This window comes from Chlorocebus sabaeus, chromosome 8, assembly GCF_047675955.1.
Source record: "Chlorocebus sabaeus isolate Y175 chromosome 8, mChlSab1.0.hap1, whole genome shotgun sequence".
Taxonomy (NCBI): domain Eukaryota; kingdom Metazoa; phylum Chordata; class Mammalia; order Primates; family Cercopithecidae; genus Chlorocebus; species Chlorocebus sabaeus.
In genome coordinates this window covers 103385107-103407369 of record NC_132911.1, presented here as the reverse complement: position 1 = coordinate 103407369, position 22263 = coordinate 103385107, and the positions used below count along the sequence as shown (strand labels likewise).

The 22263-nt window shown below is 38.3% G+C and overlaps 1 protein-coding gene across 7 annotated transcripts in view; it reads right to left on the bottom strand.

Annotated features, from left to right (window-relative positions):
• VPS13B (vacuolar protein sorting 13 homolog B) overlaps positions 1 to 22263 on the bottom strand; it is an 870718-nt gene that overhangs the window by 223264 nt on the left and 625191 nt on the right. For all 7 annotated transcript variants that reach the window (XM_037999868.2, XM_073018246.1, XM_037999863.2 and 4 more), the window contains exon 34: positions 15112 to 15799. In XM_037999868.2, the coding sequence (XP_037855796.2) occupies positions 15112 to 15799 (688 nt within the window). The remainder of the gene's footprint in view (positions 1 to 15111; positions 15800 to 22263) is intronic.

Below are 22263 nucleotides of genomic sequence, written 5' to 3'. Positions count from 1 at the left end.
CTAGAAGAAATGGATAATTTCCTGGACACTTACACTCTTCCAAGACTAAACCAGGAAGAAGGTGAATCCCTGAATAGACCAATAGCAGGCTCTGAAATTGAGGCAATAATTAATAGCCTACCAACCAAAAAAAGTCCAGGACCAGATGGATTCACAGCTGAATTCTACCAGAGGTACAAGGAGGAGCTGGTACCATTCCTTCTGAAACTATTCCAATCAATAGAAAAAGAGGGAATCCTCCCTAACTCATTTTATGAGGCCAACATCATCCTGATACCAAAGCCTGGCAGAGACACAACAAAAAAAGAGAATTTTAGACCAATATCCCTGATGAACATCGATGCAAAAATCCTCAATAAAATACTGGCAAACCGGATTCAGCAACACATCAAAAAGCTTATCCACCATGATCAAGTGGGCTTCATCCCTGGGATGCAAGGCTGGTTCAACATTCGCAAATCAATAAACATAATCCAGCATATAAACAGAACCAAAGACAAGAACCACATCATTATCTCAATAGATGCAGAAAAGGCTTTTGACAAAATTCAACAGCCCTTCATGCTAAAAACGCTCAATAAATTCGGTATTGATGGAACGTACCTCAAAATAATAAGAGCTATTTATGACAAACCCACAGCCAATATCATACTGAATGGGCAAAAACTGGAAAAATTCCCTTTGAAAACTGGCACAAGACAGGGATGCCCTCTCTCACCACTCCTATTCAACATAGTGTTGGAAGTTCTGGCTAGGGCAATCAGGCAAGAGAAAGAAATCAAGGGGATTCAGTTAGGAAAAGAAGAAGTCAAATTGTCCCTGTTTGCAGACGACATGATTGTATATTTAGAAAACCCCATTGTCTCAGCCCAAAATCTCCTTAAGCTGATCAGCAACTTCAGCAAAGTCTCAGGATACAAAATTAATGTGAAAAAATCACAAGCATTCTTATACACCAGTGACAGTCAAACAGAGAGCCAAATCAGGAATGAACTTCCATTCACAATTGCTTCAAAGAGAATAAAATACCTAGGAATTCAACTTACAAGGGATGTAAAGGACCTCTTCAAGGAGAACTACAAACCACTGCTCAGTGAAATCAAAGAGGACACAAACAAATGGAAGAACATACCATGCTCATGGATAGGAAGAATCAATATCGTGAAAATGGCCATACTGCCCAAGGTAATTTATAGATTCAATGCCATCCCCATCAAGCTACCAATGAGCTTCTTCACAGAATTGGAAAAAACTGCTTTAAAGTTCATATGGAACCAAAAAAGAGCCCGCATCTCCAAGACAATCCTAAGTCAAAAGAACAAAGCTGGAGGCATCACGCTACCTGACTTCAAACTATACTACAAGGCTACAGTAACCAAAACAGCATGGTACTGGTACCAAAACAGAGATATAGACCAATGGAACCGAACAGAGTCCTCAGAAATAATACCACACATCTACAGCCATCTGATCTTTGACAAACCTGAGAGAAACAAGAAATGGGGAAAGGATTCCCTATTTAATAAATGGTGCTGGGAAAACTGGCTAGCCATAAGTAGAAAGCTGAAACTGGATCCTTTCCTTACTCCTTATACGAAAATTAATTCAAGATGGATTAGAGACTTAAATGTTAGACCTAATACCATAAAAATCCTAGAGGAAAACCTAGGTAATACCATTCAGGACATAGGCATGGGCAAAGACTTCATGTCTAAAACACCAAAAGCAACGGCAGCAAAAGCCAAAATTGACAAATGGGATCTCATCAAACTAAAGAGCTTCTGCACAGCAAAAGAAACTACCATCAGAGTGAGCAGGCAACCTACAGAATGGGAGAAAATTTTTGCAATCTACTCATCTGACAAAGGGCTAATATCCAGAACCTACAAAGAACTCAAACAAATTTACAAGAAAAAAACAAACAACCCCATCAAAAAGTGGGCAAAGGATATGAACAGACATTTCTCAAAAGAAGACATTCATACAGCCAACAGACACATGAAAAAATGCTCATCACCACTGGCCATCAGAGAAATGCAAATCAAAACCACAATGAGATACCATCTCACACCAGTTAGAATGGCGATCATTCAAAAGTCAGGAAACAACAGGTGCTGGAGAGGATGTGGAGAAATAGGAACACTTTTACACTGTTGGTGGGATTGTAAACTAGTTCAACCATTATGGAAAACAGTATGGCGATTCCTCAAGGATCTAGAACTAGATGTACCATATGACCCAGCCATCCCATTACTGGGTATATACCCAAAGGATTATAAATTATGCTGCTATAAGGACACATGCACACGTATGTTTATTGCAGCACTATTCACAATAGCAAAGACTTGGAATCAACCCAAATGTCCATCAGTGACAGATTGGATTAAGAAAATGTGGCACATATACACCATGGAATACTATGCAGCCATAAAAAAGGATGAGTTTGTGTCCTTTGTAGGGACATGGATGCAGCTGGAAACCATCATTCTTAGCAAACTATCACAAGAACAGAAAACCAAACACCGCATGTTCTCACTCGTAGGTGGGAACTGAACAATGAGATCACTTGGACTCGGGAAGGGGAACATCACACACTGGGGCCTATCATGGGGAGGGGGGAGGGGGGAGGGATTGCATTGGGAGTTATACCTGATGTAAATGACGAGTTGATGGGTGCAGCACACCAACATGGCACAAGTATACATATGTAGCAAACCTGCACGTTGTGCACATGTACCCTACAACTTGAAGTTTAATAATAATAAATAAATTTAAAAAAAAAAAGAAAAAAATTAGCTGTGCGTGGAGGTGGGCGCCTGTCGTCCCAGCTAGTTGGCAGGCTGAGTCAGGAGAATGGCGTGAACCTGGCAGGCGGAGGTTGCAGGGAGCCAAGATCGTGCCACTGCACTCCAGCCTGGGTGACAGAGTCAGACTCTGTCTCAAAACAAACAAACAAACAGACAGAACTTCTATTTCAAAGAGCTTTCTGTTTTAAGGATGATCTAGCAGCTAGCCAGTAGGGTAGGAGGAAACACCTAAAGAGGAGTTAGGGTTGCAGGTGAGTGCTTAGAGATTCCTTACTCTCCCTTCCTGTGTCTCAATTTATTGAGACAAGTTGTTTCTAGAGAGCTTTTTTTTTTTTTTTTCCTGGCTTAATCCTTTTATTCCCAGCCAAGAACAAATAAATGTGTTTCTTAATAAAACTTACAGAGAATTTAAAGAACAACATTTTGGAAAGTCCTATCATACTACATTTATTTGTAGTATGATACATTTATTTGTGTCTATCTATGAAACTGATGTTATTAAAGCTGCCAAGCAGCCTCTGTCAGAGGCCAAAGTTGTGATTGGTTTTGGCTATGCTCATGGCTTCAAGTGTAATCCCCTGCAATAAGAGCTCATTATTAGAACAGTCACCTCTTGACCACTGGACATATAAAAGGCAAGCTACAAGCTTATTGCGTTTCATACATTTTTCCAAATTTACTTTGAGAAAATATATTTTCTATATTTACTTTTTGATCTATAGTTTAAATGGCTAAGTTTTTCTTTTTCTTATGTAGCCACAAAAGCAAAATTAGTCCATGAAGCCCCTATAAAGTCTGCAAGTTAAATTGTGAAGGAACCTAGATCCATTAAACATCATAATAATTCAATGTGAGGACAGCAAAAATCAACCAAGAAACCAGTTCCAAATTGCTCTGGATGCAAGGTAAGTGCCACCATCTCCCTGTGGATATCCAGGCATTTGACTAATTCTACAAGCACTGTTTCATATGCTCAACAATTCTGCACCTACACTGTATCTCATAAGATGTGATGGGAAGGGCAAGAGATTTCCTGGTTTGAAACCCCAGGTCTGCAGCCCGTAGGAACAGGAAAAGGAAGGGATTAAATTGGCTGCTGGAATATTTGACCATCAAAGTCCACTGGTTCTTACTTTTAGAACCAAGTCTTTCATATCTTGTTAGAAGGAAGTGTATTCTTTATATTTAATGATGCTAACCAGCAGATAATATGTGAAATATCAATTCAATGAATTCCTTTTAATTCATATTCTGTACTGCTCTGTGTTGTCCTTGATCTCTTTCTTATTAATATTTGGTGTTTCATATTAAATTCTAATGTGGGTTTCAGGTATTTTACTGGCCAACATTTGATTAAAATTCAGCACAAGTAAGCACAAGGTGCTATTCAGTGAAAAAAAAAAAAAATGCAGTCACATGTCCAAGTCACATATCCAACTTAATCCCAATTGTAAACCTCTCTTCTGCTCTAAGCAAAGTTGGGTTTTGTAACATTAAAGCTAATTACTGCCTTTAAATGATTCCCCCCATTTTCACTTGTTTTAAGTAAATGTTGATGATTACAATGGGAGTCACAAAGGCCAGGGCACTAATCTTTTCCTCATGTCTAAAATGAAAGTTTCCCTTTTAATACTAATAATCACTGAAGTCCCAACTTATGTTTGAATAATGTTTCATATTTCCATGTAATTTCATAAATATCATATCACTTGAAACTCAGATTTAACCAATAATTGACTAAGAGCAGATATTATTAAACAATTTTAGAGATTAGAAAACTAAAGCACCAAGAAATTTAGCTATTTGCATCAAATAGCTCCGGTATTAGAACCAAGGCTAAAAGTCAAGATTTCTGATTTCTGTTCTAATACCCTTCCTCATATAATATTATTTCCCTCAGCTGGTTGTGCCAGTTCTTATTTAACCTTCTCATCACCTTTCTCTCTGAGTGATACACTAGAATGCCTCTCATTTAAGAGGTCTACTAACTTGCTAATTCCTGTCAAAGTAATACTTTTATTTCATATTATTAGCCAGCAAGCAATGTTCCCAGCAGCTATATTTCCAGATAAATGTTCAGAGTGTGATCATTATGACATTAAAGTCACAGGTTAATTCTAAGCCTTTCCAGGCATATTAACAAAACCTTTAATTCTAAAGAGGCATATAATTCAATCTTTTTCTTAAAGTCACAACAACTAAATGAAATCAAGATATGATTTATGAGGTGTAAGAAGCCATTTTATGATTTTTCAACTGTTCGTTTACTCAAATGTCTTTGGCACATTTCTACAGTCCTATTCATGAAAGGATAAAAAAAAAAACCCTCAATTACTGTAACTGAAAATTTTCAAACCGCAATAGCTAGAATTACATTGAAATGATGTGCATTTTTTTTGCCATTTACAACCACTACTTTAAAAAAACACTTAAAGATATTAACAATGATGACAAAAGCAACAATATTTATTAATAGTCATTGAGCCTTGTGCCATACACTTAGCTAAGAACTTCGCATACATTTTTAAATCCCAATAGCAACCCTAGGAGGCTGCTACCAGTATTAATCTCATATCATAGATAAGGAAACTGAGGCATAAAGAGGTTAAATAACTTGCCTAAGGTCACACAGCTGTAAGGAGTAGAATCAGGATTAAAACTCAGTACTGAGAGGTCTAATCCTGAGCTCTCATAGGACTCCATATTTCAAGTTTGACTCTTCATTGGACCTTTGGCATTTATAAAACTTCAAAATGCAGAAACTGTTCCATATTAGATAACCTATCTTAAACATTACAGTATCCTACATAGAAGTGTGTTATGACCTACTTTTTCAGTGTGATACATTCCAATAAACTTTAACTTCTGTATTTTAGTCTGGTTGCTGTTTGAAAAGTTACAGTCAGGTAAATAAGTTGCAAGATGGCAGAAGTAACTGTTTTTAGTTGGTTTCTTTGTTAGGTCCTAGCACACATTAATGGGTAACAAGATACTGCACTAAGGAGTTAGTTAAATTCCCTCAGAGTCGTTCAGCCCCTTCACAATTGACCAGATGGCACAATCATTTCTTCAAAAACAAACAAAAAAGCCCCAAACAAACAAGAAGAAAAATGACTTTTTGAGGCTGCCTTGGGCTGCATAGTCAAGATATGAGGCAATTTCAAATCTGGACTCCATTACCTTAAACAAAACAAATACCAATTTTTAAATATTTATAAACACAACTAATACGATTATGTTAAAAACAACTACATACATCTTTATTTAAATGAGAACTGCCAATACTACAGCTGCTGTGTATAAAGGTGCTGGCAGAAGATCTCATTTCTGTTAGAGGTTGTTCCAGGTGGGAAGGGCATGGAAAAGCCCATGGCCACATTAGTCTAATATTTTTAAAAAGAAGTTAACTCAAAGACTTATTATCTACTTGGAAAATCATTTGAAGTAGATTATTAATATTAATATTCATAAAAATTCAAGTTGATAATTTAGTCTTTAAATAATCTGTTTTTAAATTAAGGATGAACAGCATATTGCTATGTATAGCTTAAAAATTTAGTCAGCATAATTTAGGATCAGTAAATTACGTAGAATGTGAATTATACCCTATTAATAGGGCTTTCAAAATTATAAGTAACTGTCATAATTTTAATTTTGCTTTAGCTTTGTAAAACAGATGTAGATATAGGTATAGATTCCACTTATTTATCCTGGGAAGTATCTCAAATGGTTTTTTAAATATATATGTTTAAAGTCATCTCTTGTTCACAGAGGACTGGTTCCAAGACCTCCTGTGGATACCACACTCTACAGATACTTCAGTCCCTGATATAAAATGACCTGGTATTTGCATTATAGCCTATTTATATCCTACTACATACTTTAAATTATCTCTAGAATACTTATAATACCTAATACAATATAAGTGCTATGTAAATAGTTGTTATGCTGTATTGTTTAGAGGATAGTAAGAAAAAAAGGCTGTACGTGTCCCGTAAATATGCAATTTTGTTTGGAATACTTTTGATCTATGGTTGGCTGAATTCACAGATGTGGAACCCATGACTACTGAGGGCCAGTTTTATACAGTAATCCCCTGCTCTTATCCGTGGTTTCAGTTACCTGCAATTACCTATGGTCTGAAAATATATTTTGAGAGAGAAAGAGAGACCACATTCACATAACTTTTATTACAGTATATTGTTGTAATTGTATTATTTTGTTGTCAATCTCTGACAGTGCCAAATGGATAAATTAAACTTCATCATAGTTATGTAATTATAGGAAAAAACAGTATATATAAAGGTCAGTACTATCCACAATTTGAGGCCCCATTGGGGATCTTGGAACATGTTCCCTATGAATAAGGGACATTACTACATAGTATACACATATATTTATACATACATATTTTAAAATTACATATATCAGTCACATGTTCTGCGAAAGGCAGGTTGACAAGAAAGGCAATGAATCTCACAGCATTTTCCTCTTCTAACTTGATTTGATAGTACATGAAAGGAAAGCCCTAAGGAATGCAGAGAGAGAACACCATTGCTGCCCTCTGAATGTGTGCTTATTGGTGACACAGGAAGAATCAAGTTAATGCTGACAACTCCTTGGGAGCAGTAATTACTGATTAGGATATATGTAGCTGATCCGTGCTTAAGATGTAAAGATATAAAAGTATCACTTTTAGAGGAAATCCCCTATTAAGTTTCCTAGAAAACCAAGTCCTGGCTAATGGACTAGAAAACATTATTATTAGTTTTAAATGGCAGGATTTCTGGTGCCAGCCTAGACTGGAATAACCTCACTGCAGCCTAACTCTCATGCTGCTTACAAATAAAAACCTTGTAAAAGACACAAAAAGCAAATAAATACTTGAGAATTCTGAAAAGTAAATCGGAACAATGCAGACTGGGGAGGAAAGTCCAACTTGTGGCTATAACTTACGTGGTGATGAATTTCCCAGTTCGTGGTGTTGTGTGTCTTCTTTTATGTTTGACTTGAGAGTGAGCCCTATATTGTGGTGCACAGTGAAGGTAAGGACACATCCAAAGCTCCAACAGAAACACTGTCTGGAAATTAAGGCCCCTGTGGTTTCAAGAGTGTAGGGGAAATCTTGTTGCTTTTTCTTTTCTTTTCTTTTTTTCTCTCTCTCTCCTGGCTTTGCACTGAGGGTGGACCCAATATCCAATGTGTGTGTGTGTGTGTGTGTGTGTGTGTGTGTGTGTTGAGGGGAGTGTTACAGTGGTGGCAGTGACACAGGCATTTAAGACTTTAAGCAGCTGCTACAACTGTATTTCATGAGGTAAAGGTAAACACACCTGAAATGAATTGAAATATAAGTTCTTAACAGAGAAATACAAACTACAAAAAAGAACCAAATGGAAATTTTAGAAGTGAAAAATTTAATAGAAATGATCCAATCTGAAGAGTGGGGGAAAAAAAAAGAAAAAAAATGAGAGTCTTAGAGATTTGTAGGACAATATTAAAAAGCTTAACACTTGAATTCCAAAAGGAGAAGAGAAAGAGATTGGTGCAGAAAGACTATTTGAAGAAATAAGGGCCAAAAGTTCTCAAATTTGGTAGACAAAACCAAAACAATATACCCATAAATTTACAGTCAAGAAGATCAGAGAATCCCACACAGGATAGAATCAAAGAAACCAAGCCCAGACACACAATAATCAACCTACAGAAAACTAAAGATAAGCAGGTGTCTTGAAAACAGCTAGAGAAAAACAACACATTACAAATACAGAAACAATAATTGGAATGAACATGGATTCCTCATCAGAAACCACAGCGGATAGAAGAACATGAAATACTATCTCTAAAGTGCTAGAAGAAATGTCAACCCAGAATTTTATATCCAGCAAAAATATCCTTTAGGAATGAGAAAAAAAAAAAAGGAGGTTCCTAATGCTGAGGAAAAATGTACCAGAGGGAAACTTTGACCTCTGGGGATAAGGGAACAGCACTGAACATGGTAAATGGCTAGGAATATAAAAGACCACTTTCCCCCTCTTCAGTTCTTTAAAATATGTAAGATTATTGAAACAAAGATCAAAATCTTATCTGGTAGGGTTTTGAATATATAGATGTAATATTTAAGACAATTATAACAAAAATGGAAGACAGTAAAGGAACCTATGTAGTTGTAAAGCTCTCCCATCTTCCTTTAAGTGATCAAATATTACCTCTAAATAGAGTGTGAATGATTAGACATGCATACTGGAAACCCCAGAGCAACGACTAAAATATATCGCAAAGAAATATAGTCAAAAGGCAAATTCATAAATTAAAATATTTAAAAATATTCTGAATTGCAGCTAGAGCTGAATATACAACTAATAAAAAAATCAGTAACTTTAAAGATGTATCCAAACAGTTTTTCTTAAACCATCGCATACAACTGCTACTAGCTTTTCTAAATTGCTTCTCTGCGAGTTAAATAAAGGTCATAGGCCTTATTTAACTAATTTAAGTGTTTCACAACCCTCCATGGCATGAAGATCTTTATTCTGCTAAACCTTCATAATTAATCATAATAAGTATGGTTATCACATGAAGCTAGGTGCCTGAAGGCAGAAACTGAGTCTTATTACTGGTTTCTCAGAGTCTTGCACATATCTGACAAGCAGCAGGTGCTCACATTCAGTGAATGAATGAATATTTCCAAAATATGTCTGGTTTATAAATGAAAGCACAATAGGAATAAAAGATTCTTCTGAAGTAATAAGTCAAGCTGATTGTGTAAGACGGGAGAAAAGATGTAATTTTAAAAGCCAGATTGATTAAAGTAGTCACCTTGGTATATCACACTGTATTCCCACAATACTCAAAGGATTTTCAATATTCACTTTTGGGCTCTTCATCATAGTTGCCTGAATATGTCAAATTAAACCAAATGGGTTCATAATTTAATGTCAAAACTATTTCCATCTTTCTAGAATCACCTAGAGCCATGCTTTAACAATGAATAATGCCCAGGATCGAGTGACAATTTTTAAGACACTTATGAATTTCAGAATAAAAATCTCTTGAGATGACCAGGGTCATGTGTGTAGGTCCCTTGTGCATGAATTTTTTTGTGAATGAATTTTTTTGTGATACTCATACAAATTAATAAGATAAATAAATTATTAATTAAATAAAACCTTTGACATATACTCTTCTTATATTTATATAAGAACTATGATTTTACCTTTTTTGAAAAAATTATTAAACTTTTTTTTTTTTTTTTTTGAGATGGAGTCTCACTCTCTCACCCAGGCTGGAGTGCAATGGCGTGATCTCGGCTCACTGCAACCTCTGCCTCCTAGGTTCAAGTGATTCTTCCACCTCAGCCTCCCAAGTAGCTGGTATTACAGGCATTCACCATCATGCCCAGCTAATTTTTATATTTTTGTAGAAACGGGGTTTAACCATGTTGGCCAGGCTGGTCTCGAACTCCTGACCTCAGGTGATCTGCCTGCCTCGGCCTCGCAATGTGCTGGAATTACAGGTGTAATTCCACCACGCCCAGCCATTAAATCTTTTTAAAGAGTAAAACAAAATCCTTTTTCTTTTTCCTCCGTATGATTTACATACAAAGGAACACGAGCACATATAATAATGGTTTATGACGTGTATAGAAAACAATAAACAATGACAAGCCATATTGTGCTAGGATTTTTTTTTAAATAATCAAATGTTATTGTCCTCTCAAAACAAAACCCAGAAAACCAATATCTCTATAACAACCTCATAGGTATTTTTGAAATGTGACAATGGGGCAATTATTGAGATGCGCATTATATTAGGCAAATTTTGCATTACTATAAAAGAATACCTGAGACGGTGATTTACAAAGAAAAAAGATATATTTGGATTATGGTTCTGCAGGATGTACAAGCATGGCATTAACATCTGCTTGGCTTCTGGTCAGGCCTCAGAAAGCTATGATCAGGGCAGAAGGCAAAGGGGAAAGCCAGTATATCACATGGGGAGAGAGGGAGCAAGGTAGCGGGGAGGTGCCATATTCTTTAAACAACTATATATTTCATGAACTCAGAGCAAGAACTCACTTATCACTAAAAGGATGGTACTAAGCCATTCGTGAGGAATCTGCCCCCATAATCCAAACACCACCCAGCAGCCTTACCTCCAACACTGAGAGTCATATTTCAAGATGAGATTTGGAGGGGATAAACATCCAAACCAAATCATACAATCATACATATATGCTAAAATGGCTGTTGGCTGGTTGACACTTGAGTTACCTTATAGAAAAGAATACATTATTTTGTGTTTGAGACAGGATCTCACTCTGTCATCCAGGCTGCAGTACGTTGGTGCAATCACGACTTATTGCAGCCTCGACCTCCCAGGCTCAGGTGATCCTCCCACCTCAGCCTCCCCGATAGCTCAGACTACAGATGCACGCCACTGCAACTGGCTAAGTTTTTGTAAATTTTGTAGAGATGGGGTCTCACTATGTTGTGTAGGCTAGTCTTGGACTCCTGAGCTCAAGTGATCCACCCACTTTGGCCTCCTAAAGTGCTGAGATTACAATTGTGAGACAGTATGCCCAGCCAAAAAGAATTTTAATATCCAGAGGAAAAGTATGAACACTGTGGAAACACATGACATGTTACTTCTTTCACTTTTAACTTATGATGCCTTTAACTTTTCCTGCACATTTCTTAGAACATTAGCTTCATGGTAGTATCTCTTTAGTCCCTCCAATTTAAAGACATTGCAATGACTCCTTCACTTTATAATGCAGAAATGGAGCTAGCCACCCCCAACTTACTGCTCCCTCTGCTTCCCTCCCCATGAATGTTAGCATTATAGCCATTTCTATTTTTCTCTTTTTTCTTATCCATAAGGTTACTATCTCAGGGCTTCCAAAAAACACTGGTTATGGAACAGTGCTTTTTTCAGGAAAGAAAGTGCTACATAAAGTGTTTCTGGATAACCAAATTGGTAATGGGACTTAGACAATTCATTCAAGTGGACACATATAAAACACATTTCCAGATCAGTTTTTGAAAAATAATTTCATTAACATTTAATAAAAATTATGTATTTAAAACTCGGAATAAAGTAATTAGTGCTCCACTAGAATATCAAAGGAAATCTGCATCTTCAAAACAAGTCAAAATAAATTTCTACCTGATATTGTAGAGCCTTACAGATATCAACTCCCTGAAGCCAAAGCCAAATTACAGAATTCCAAATTACAGAATGATGAAACTTCAGAACTGGAATGGATTTTGTTGATATCTATTATAATCATCACATTTTACAGATAAGAAAACAGAAAGTCAAAGAAGTAAACTGCCTAAGATCACTTTACTAATTGATGGCAGGGCCATGAATAAAAATCCCAGGTTTTCTGCCTCCTAGTTAAGTATTCTTTCCACTATATGATATTGACAGCTAAAATAGTACCAGTACACATTTATGAGGGCCTAGGCCTGCTGGCTCAATGCTAAGTACTTTAGAATTATTCATGAATTATCTCTTTTTATTTTCATAAGTGCGTAATGATATAGGTATACATATAAGTGACAGAATTGGAACCCAGGTTTTCCATACCTGAGTACTGTGTAATCACAGCATGGACCCAGTTAACATACAAATTCACCAGTTAAAACTTAAGAGAGGAATCATTTGCATGGTAAGTGGGACAATACAGGCTGACTGCAAGAACCTCCAATTCACATCCTTCTTTTCAGGGGACCCATAGAGGTTGAGAATCTAGACTCAGGAGTCCAACACTTCTTAGCTTTGAATTGTAGCTCTGTTTACTGCTAGGTCTGTGACCTTGGGGAAGTTACTTAACTTCTCTAAGGCTTAGTTTCCTAATCTCTAAGAATAGAACATTTCCCATAGAGTTGTCATTAGGATGAAATAAGATAACGCATTAAAGCAGTTAGTACAATGCCTGGCACAGGGTGATCACTCAATAAATGCTAGCTGAATTTTATTTTTAGCCATTGTATTTTAATTACTTGCCTCCTTTTTGGGTCTTCTGAAAAAATTTCCCTAGATCACTAAGTTCACTTTTAAGAAATATTATCATGCATATTGATAACTTTGGATTATTACTAACCAAGAGTCATACTATTGAGATAATATAAATGTCCAAGTAGATGCATTCTGTGTAGGGAAAGGCATCCATGAGAATATTATGCAGAAAATGCTCCTTAGAAGGTATATGAGTCTTCTTCCTCCTACATTTACCCCCAACCCCTATATTAAGTCTGGCCCATGACCACCACTCTAGCTTCATGTACCAAAATTGGGTTCCATGTCAGTTTACATACAAGGTTTTCTCCCCCCTTTAAGCAAGAAGTGCTCTATTATTTTAACCTAGGAATTGATTATAATCCAAAAGTCTATCTTTGGTATGAGCTCTGATAACTTTGCTGAATACAGACTTAGATGAAAATGTATAAACACATGATTTGGGAGTATATCAATAAAACAGATTTAAGCCAGTCTGCTCTTACAATTTCGGAAAGTGGAAACAAGTCCATCATTGGCAGTTCTTTTCTATTACTGTGGACCCTGGCTTGCCTCAGTTTAACAGTTTCAAAGGTTGAGGTTACATACAGAGTATCCTTAGGTTGGGCTGGAAGTAAGCAAAATGAGGCTTCTGTGATCTTTGCATATCTACAAATTTAGGAAGAGGTCATAGCTGTTCCTCTCAGCCCCTTTCCCCCTCCTACTTTCCTCTGCCTCCCCCAATGTTTTTAGCACAGGTCACCCACCTATAGAGCGACTGTAGCTGAGTGAACTTAATGAAGGGCTGAGAATTAAGAATTCATCTCCTAATCCTGCACTTAAATTTTGGCTAATGTCACGCAGACTTGCAAGCAGGTATCAGGTATACAGGCATGAGTTCTTGAATCACATAACATGTCCCACTATACCAGCATCTCCCACATTTTCAGTGCCCCTGAAGTACCTTTTATATCACAGGCATCCAGTAAATGAGAAAATGTTTGAGAAAGAGAGGCAGTTGTTGCTGGTAAGGGTTTAACAAATGGTTCTTGGAGTAGGAGAGCTGATATGATTGAATTTGCAAGCATCTGTGGCATAAATACTTTCACCATGGCCAATTTAAGCTACTAGTGGTTTAACAACTGTCTTGCAAAGTTCTTGAGTCTAACAATCAGCTCTTTTGACCCATTATGAGCTGCACAGGAGAGAGGGACAGCAAGCAGCCCAGGGGTAACCCTAGGTTACTCCTCAGCAACTGGCTAGTTACCCCTTTCTTAAAGCAGGGGACTTGCACTAAACCCTGGCCTAGAGCTCCTTTGATGCTATTTCCTCAGGCTGAATCCTGATTCCCACACCTGCCATCTACCTTCCGGGATCCTGCCATGCAAAACAATCCTTAATGGCAAGAACGAACAAACCTGAATTCCAGATTAGATTCATTGTCCAAATGCCTCACTGCTGGCTTCCACCTATTGGATGGGACCAGCTGAAAGCAATAAAATGCCTGAACTATACCTGAGCTTGCTAGAGGGCCTCTTTGAATACTGAATCTTAGGTGACCCAGTTACTCTCTCCAGTTTTTTTTTGGCCAAATCTCCAAATCTACATTAACCGAGGGAAAAGGTATATTGTCACCTTGCTTGATTCCACTGGCCCTTGTTACTTAATAGCTTGTATGTCTTACATCTGAACCCTGCTCACTTTCCTAGTCTCAACAGGCAAAAAGCTTCAGAAATTTCATATAATTATTACAATTAGAATAAGGAAGGGATCGGTTGGGCAGCAATAGCGAATTAGCCAACATCAATATACTTTCTGTAGATGTACAAAAATCTTTAAATAATCTTTATTAATAAACCTTCTCAATTACATTTAGTATGACGTTATTGCATCAAAAGAATACCAAAAACAAACTTCATCTTCTAAGGCTTTTCTTTTTTAATCTGAATAGAAGCATTAACATGGAAAGTATACCTATGGGCCATTAATATGAAACCGAGCTATGCTTTCCAAACACTGGAAATCGTTAAGCATCTCTATAGTCAAGAGAATCCCTGTTTCATTCAGTTCCCAGAAAAAAAAAAAAATGATATTCAGAGGCATAGTGAGAATACTAAGGCTAAACCTCAATACATTTCAAATATTTAAACAGGATTCAGCTGTGGAACATGAACTTTACATATTCTGTAGAGAAAAGAAGTTTTGTCTGTCAGCTGTTTCTGTTTAATCAATCTGGAAACTATGGGAGTACAACTTATTAGATAGTAATTATTAGCACTTCAGTAAGTTTGAAGGTTCTTACCTGTACATTTGTAATCAGAGGCCACCCCTTTAAGCACAGCATCAAAAATGGATACTTCCACTCGCTGCTTTCTGTGGTGACAACTCAGAAGCAAGGAAGGCTGGGACACAATAAAGTACAGAAAAGGTTCTAGCTGTAAGTCACCAGTTCCTCTTCGACCAGGCTGCCGAACAATAGTTATACCAAGTGCTTGTCTAGCAGATGACCTTGTGGATGCATGAATACTTTCAAGAGAGAGGACCCCTATCTTTTTCCCTGAAGGAAAAGAAATGCTGCTCCTTAAGAGATCTTCTGCTGTCACTGTGGAAATACATGCCTGGTTGGGCTTAGCAACATCTGAATCAACTTCTGAGAGATTTAATGAACTCTTGTCTGTTTTTTCATTATCCTTCTGTTCTTGTGATTTCGATTTGGATAAGGCCATACAGGAATAGGTCATTAGTGAGATTCTACTTGCAGTAATAAATATGTCAAAGGGAATAAAATTTAGATTTTTTACAATTGATGACTGGTGTGAGGGACGGGCAATGCGATGCTGGCTGGCACCACTGTGCTGCTCTATTTGCACTATTCTGATTTTAACACTGTCACTGCCAATTCCACTATCCTGAGCACCACTGTACCGAGATGAGGTTTCAGCCGTGCCTCCATCAAATGTATCCACTTTTTTCTGTTCTTGTTTAGAGATCTGTAAGAAAAAAGTAATAAAACATTTCAAACTAGTTACATGCCAATTGTCATATAAAAAATGTTATATAAACATGTAGTCAAAAAGAAAATTTTAAAAATGAGTCTACTATAACTTAAAACAGTAATCAGAAAAACAGAATAGGTGCCCATTTCCTACACCAGACCCCCAAAATCACCTTAAAATGCCAAGGAAATACTTGAGAAAAAGCATCTAATGTTCATTTCCATCATTAAAATACATTTTTGAATGTCAGATCTTCTTTCTTTGGATTACTACAGAATAGCATATATCTTTTAAAATGTCTCTTTAAAGAATTATTTTAATACATATTTTTATAGTGATTTCCCAAGCAATACAATAAACTGTCTCCAAAATCATGATTACTGGTGGTTGAAATTATATTTTATGTAGAAGTAGTTTCTACTATATTCCTTACCTTTCTTATAAAACTGATTTATAGGTTTTTAGACAGTAAGAAAGGGAAAAATCAGTAGTCCTAAATCATGAAGGACAAAGAAAAGTACACTAAAATAAATGCATGCCATTTCAAAAGATGTTTATTTTCTCCTACCTACTACAATAGGACTTAAAACAAGCACAAATATAAGTGATAAAGTAAAATCAAGTCACTAATTAAGTAATTAAAACCCTTGAGGGTAGATTTTTCCTTTGTGCAATAAAGGCTACTAGTTCTCAAAATTTTCCACCAATGAGTCCCTAAGTAGAGAACAAAGAGCAACTTGGTGGCAGCAGCAGTTATAATCACTTGGCTCCAAGACCATCAGTTCCTCTTTCTTAGACTGCCTAACCATCAGTCTGCAACTTGCTATTCTGCACCTAGATATTTTACTTGCTTTTTCAACAGAATTATTAAGGTAACCATAAAAAAAATCCATAAGAATAAAAAAAACTACCTCACCCCATCTTATCACCAAACATAACCAATAATAATATTTCATGGCTCTTCCTTTCAGTCTTTTTTACCTACCTATGCACAGGTTCCCTTCACCTGTATCCCTTTGTGGTTATAATGATACCATAGGGACAAACTGATAACTCAAATTTTGACATGCTAATGTACTCTTCATAAATACAATTTTTAAAAGCTACATAATACTTCATTTAGTGTTAGGAACAATTTGTTCTACCATTCACATATAACTGTATATTCAAGCTTTCAATTAGTGCTGACAAATACCTAGTAATATTTTCTCAGGACAGACAGGTTCCTAGAAGTGAAATTATTAGGTCAGATACAGTTATTCATACTTGTAATCCTAGCACTTTCGGAGGCTGAGGTGGGAAGACTGCTTGAGTCCAGGGGTTCAAGACCAGCCTGGGCAACATGATAAAACCCTATCGCTACAAAAACATATGAAGAATTAGCTAGGCCTGATGGTGTGCCCCTATGGTCCCAGCTACTTAGGAAGCTGACGGCTTGAGCCTGGGAGGTGGAGGTTGCAGTGAACTATGATCATGCCATGGCACTCCAGCTTGGGTGACAGAGTGAGACCCTATTTCAAAGACAAAAACAACAAAAAAAAATTTTTTTTTAAGTGGAGGCTGGGTGCAGTGGCTCACACCTGTAATCCCAGCACGTTGGGAGGCCGAGGCAGGTGGATCACGAGGTCAGGAGATCAAGACCATCCTGGCTAACACAGTGAAACTCCGTCTCTATTAAAAATACAAAAAATTAGCCGGGCGTGGTGGCGGGCGCCTGTAATTCCAGCTACTTGGGAGGCTAAGGCAGAAGAATGGTGTGAACCCAGGAGGCGGAGCATGCGGTGAGCCGAGATCCCACCACAGCACTCCAGCCTAAGCGACAGAGGGAGACTCCATCTCAAAAAAAAAAAAAAAAAAAAAAAAAAAAGGAATTATTAGGCAAATGGTTTGAAAAAGTTAAAAGTTACTATTGTCCAACACCTATCCAAAAAGGCTGCACTCAGTTACATTACTATCAGCAATAAAAAAAAGTCTCCCAAAGTACTGGGTAACTGGGTATTGCTTATTACTATTATTACTATTTCTAAAGATGGAATCTTGTTCTGTTGCCCAGGCTGGAATGCAGTGGTGTGATCATAGCTCACTGCAACCTACAACCCCTCAGTGGTAGCTCAAGCAATCCTCCCATTTCTGAGGAGCTAGGATTACAGGCATGTACCACCATTCCTGGCTTATTTTTACATTTTTTGTAGAAATGAGGTCTCATAGTGTAGCCCAACTTGGTCCAAACTCCTGGCCTCAAGCAATCCTCCTGTCTCAGCCTCCCAAAGCTGCTTATTATTTTAAAAACTCCTTAATTTGATTGGTTAAAAAAATATATTTAAATAGGGGGGCGGAGCAAGATGGCCGAATAGGAACAGCTCCAGTCTCCAACTCCCAGTGCGAGCGACACAGAAGACCGGTGATTTCTGCATTTTCAACTGAGGTACTGGGTTCATCTCACTGGGGAGTGCCAGACGATCGGTGCTGGTCAGCTGCTGCAGCCCGACCAGCGAGAGCTGAAGCAGGGCGAGGCATTGCCTCACCTGGAAAGCGCAAGGGGGAAGGGAATCCCTTTTCCTAGCCAGGGGAACTGAGACACACAACACCTGGAAAATCGGGTAACTCCCACCCCAATACTGCGCTTTAAGCAAACCGGCACACCAGGAGATCATATCCCACACCTGGCCGGGAGGGTCCCACGCCCACGGAGCCTCCCTCATTGCTAGCACAGCAGTCTGTGATCTACCGGCAAGGCAGCAGCGAGGCTGGGGGAGGGGCGCCCGCCATTGCTGAGGCTTAAGTAGGTAAACAAAGCTGCTGGGAAGCTCGAACTGGGTGGAGCTCACAGCAGCTCAAGGAAACCTGCCTGACTCTGTAGACTCCACCTCTGGGGACAGGGCACAGTAAACAATAACAAACGCAGCAGCTCTGCAGACGCAAACGACTCTGTCTGACAGCTTTGAAGAGAGCAGTGGATCTCCCAACACGGAGGTTGAGATCTGAGAAGGGACAGACTCCCTGCTCAAGTGGGTCCCTGACCCCTGAGTAGCCTAACTGGGAGACATCCCCCATTAGGGGCAGTCTGACACCCCACACCTCACAGGGTGGAGTACACCCCTGAGAGGAAGCTTCCAAAGCAAGAATCAGACAGGTACACTCGCTGTTCAGAAATATTCTATCTTCTGCAGCCTCTGCTGCTGATACCCAGGCAAACAGGGTCTGGAGTGGACCTCAAGCAATCTCCTACAGCTACAACCTACAGCTGAGGATCCTGACTGTTAGAAGGAAAGCTATCAAACAGGAAGGACACCTACACCAAAACCCCATCAGTACATCACCATCATCAAAGACCAGAGGCAGATAAAACCACAAAGATGGGGAAAAAGCAGGGCAGAAAAGCTGGAAATTCAAAAAATAAGAGCGCATCTCCCCCGGCAAAGGAGCGCAGCTCATCGCCAGCAACGGATCAAAGCTGGACGGAGAATGACTTCGACGAGATGAGAGAAGAAGGCTTCAGTCCATCAAATTTCTCAGAGCTAAAGGAGGAATTACGTACCCAGCGCAAAGAAACTAAAAATCTTGAAAAAAAAGTGGAAGAATTGATGGCTAGAGTAATTAATGCAGAGAAGCTCACAAACAAAATGAAAGAGACGAAAACCATGGCACGAGAAATACGTGACAAATGCACAAGCTTCAGTAACCGACTCGATCAACTGGAAGAAAGAATGTCAGCGATGGAGGATCAAATGAATGAAATGAAGCGAGAAGAGAAACCAAAAGAAAAAAGAAGAAAAAGAAATGAACAAAGCCTGCAAGAAGTATGGGATTATGTAAAAAGACCAAATCTACGTCTGATTGGGGTGCCTGAAAGTGAGGGGGAAAATGGAACCAAGTTGGAAAACACTCTTCAGGATATCATCCAGGAGAACTTCCCCAACCTAGTAGGGCAGGCCAACATTCAAATCCAGGAAATACAGAGAACGCCACAAAGATACTCCTCGAGAAGAGCAACTCCAAGACACATAATTGCCAGATTCACCAAAGTTGAAATGAAGGAAAAAATCTTAAGGGCAGCCAGAGAGAAAGGTCGGGTTACCCACAAAGGGAAGCCCATCAGACTAACAGCAGATCTCTCGGCAGAAACTCTTCAAGCCAGAAGAGAGTGGGGGCCAATATTCAACATTCTTAAAGAAAAGAATTTTAAACCCAGAATTTTATATCCAGCCAAACTAAGTTTCATAAGTGAAGGAGAAATAAAATCCTTTACAGATAAGCAAATGCTTAGAGATTTTGTCACCACTAGGCCTGCCTTACAAGAGACCCTGAAGGAAGCACTAAACATGGAAAGGAACAACCGGTACCAGCCATTGCAAAAACATGCCAAAATGTAAAGACCATCAAGGCTAGGAAGAAACTGCATCAACTAACGAGCAAAATAACCAGTTAATATCATAATGGCAGGATCAAGTTCACACATAACAATCTTAACCTTAAATGTAAATGGACTAAATGCTCCAATTAAAAGACACAGACTGGCAAACTGGATAAAGAGTCAAGACCCATCAGTCTGCTGTATTCAGGAGACCCATCTCACACGCAGAGACATACATAGGCTCAAAATAAAGGGATGGAGGAAGATTTACCAAGCAAATGGAGAACACAAAAAAGCGGGGGTTGCAATACTAGTCTCTGATAAAACAGACTTTAAACCATCAAAGATCAAAAGAGACAAAGAAGGCCATTACATAATGGTAAAGGGATCAATTCAACAGGAAGAGCTAACTATCCTAAATATATACGCACCCAATACAGGAGCACCCAGATTCATAAAGCAAGTCCTTAGAGACTTACAAAGAGACTTAGACTCCCATACAATAATAATGGGAGACTTCAACACTCCACTGTCAACATTAGACAGATCAACGAGACAGAAAGTTAACAAGGATATCCAGGAATTGAACTCATCTCTGCAGCAAGCAGACCTAATAGACATCTATAGAACTCTCCACCCCAAATCAACAGAATATACATTCTTCTCAGCACCACATCGTACTTACTCCAAAATTGACCACGTAATTGGAAGTAAAGCACTCCTCAGCAAATGTACAAGAACAGAAATTATAACAAACTGTCTCTCAGACCACAGTGCAATCAAATTAGAACTCAGGACTAAGAAACTCAATCAAAACCGCTCAACTACATGGAAACTGAACAACCTGCTCCTGAATGACTACTGGGTACATAACGAAATGAAGGCAGAAATAAAGATGTTCTTTGAAACCAATGAGAACAAAGATACAACATACCAGAATCTCTGGGACACATTTAAAGCAGTGTGTAGAGGGAAATTTATAGCACTAAATGCCCACAAGAGAAAGCAGGAAAGATCTAAAATTGACACTCTAACATCGCAATTAAAAGAACTAGAGAAGCAAGAGCAAACACATTCGAAAGCTAGCAGAAGGCAAGAAATAACTAAGATCAGAGCAGAACTGAAGGAGATAGAGACACAAAAAACCCTCCAAAAAATCAATGAATCCAGGAGTTGGTTTTTTGAAAAGATCAACAAAATTGACAGACCACTAGCAAGACTAATAAAGAAGAAAAGAGAGAAGAATCAAACCGACGCAATTAAAAATGATAAAGGGGATATCACCACCGACCCCACAGAAATACAAACTACCATCAGAGAATACTATAAACACCTCTACGCAAATAAACTGGAAAATCTAGAAGAAATGGATAATTTCCTGGACACTTACACTCTTCCAAGACTAAACCAGGAAGAAGGTGAATCCCTGAATAGACCAATAGCAGGCTCTGAAATTGAGGCAATAATTAATAGCCTACCAACCAAAAAAAGTCCAGGACCAGATGGATTCACAGCTGAATTCTACCAGAGGTACAAGGAGGAGCTGGTACCATTCCTTCTGAAACTATTCCAATCAATAGAAAAAGAGGGAATCCTCCCTAACTCATTTTATGAGGCCAACATCATCCTGATACCAAAGCCTGGCAGAGACACAACAAAAAAAGAGAATTTTAGACCAATATCCCTGATGAACATCGATGCAAAAATCCTCAATAAAATACTGGCAAACCGGATTCAGCAACACATCAAAAAGCTTATCCACCATGATCAAGTGGGCTTCATCCCTGGGATGCAAGGCTGGTTCAACATTCGCAAATCAATAAACATAATCCAGCATATAAACAGAACCAAAGACAAGAACCACATCATTATCTCAATAGATGCAGAAAAGGCTTTTGACAAAATTCAACAGCCCTTCATGCTAAAAACGCTCAATAAATTCGGTATTGATGGAACGTACCTCAAAATAATAAGAGCTATTTATGACAAACCCACAGCCAATATCATACTGAATGGGCAAAAACTGGAAAAATTCCCTTTGAAAACTGGCACAAGACAGGGATGCCCTCTCTCACCACTCCTATTCAACATAGTGTTGGAAGTT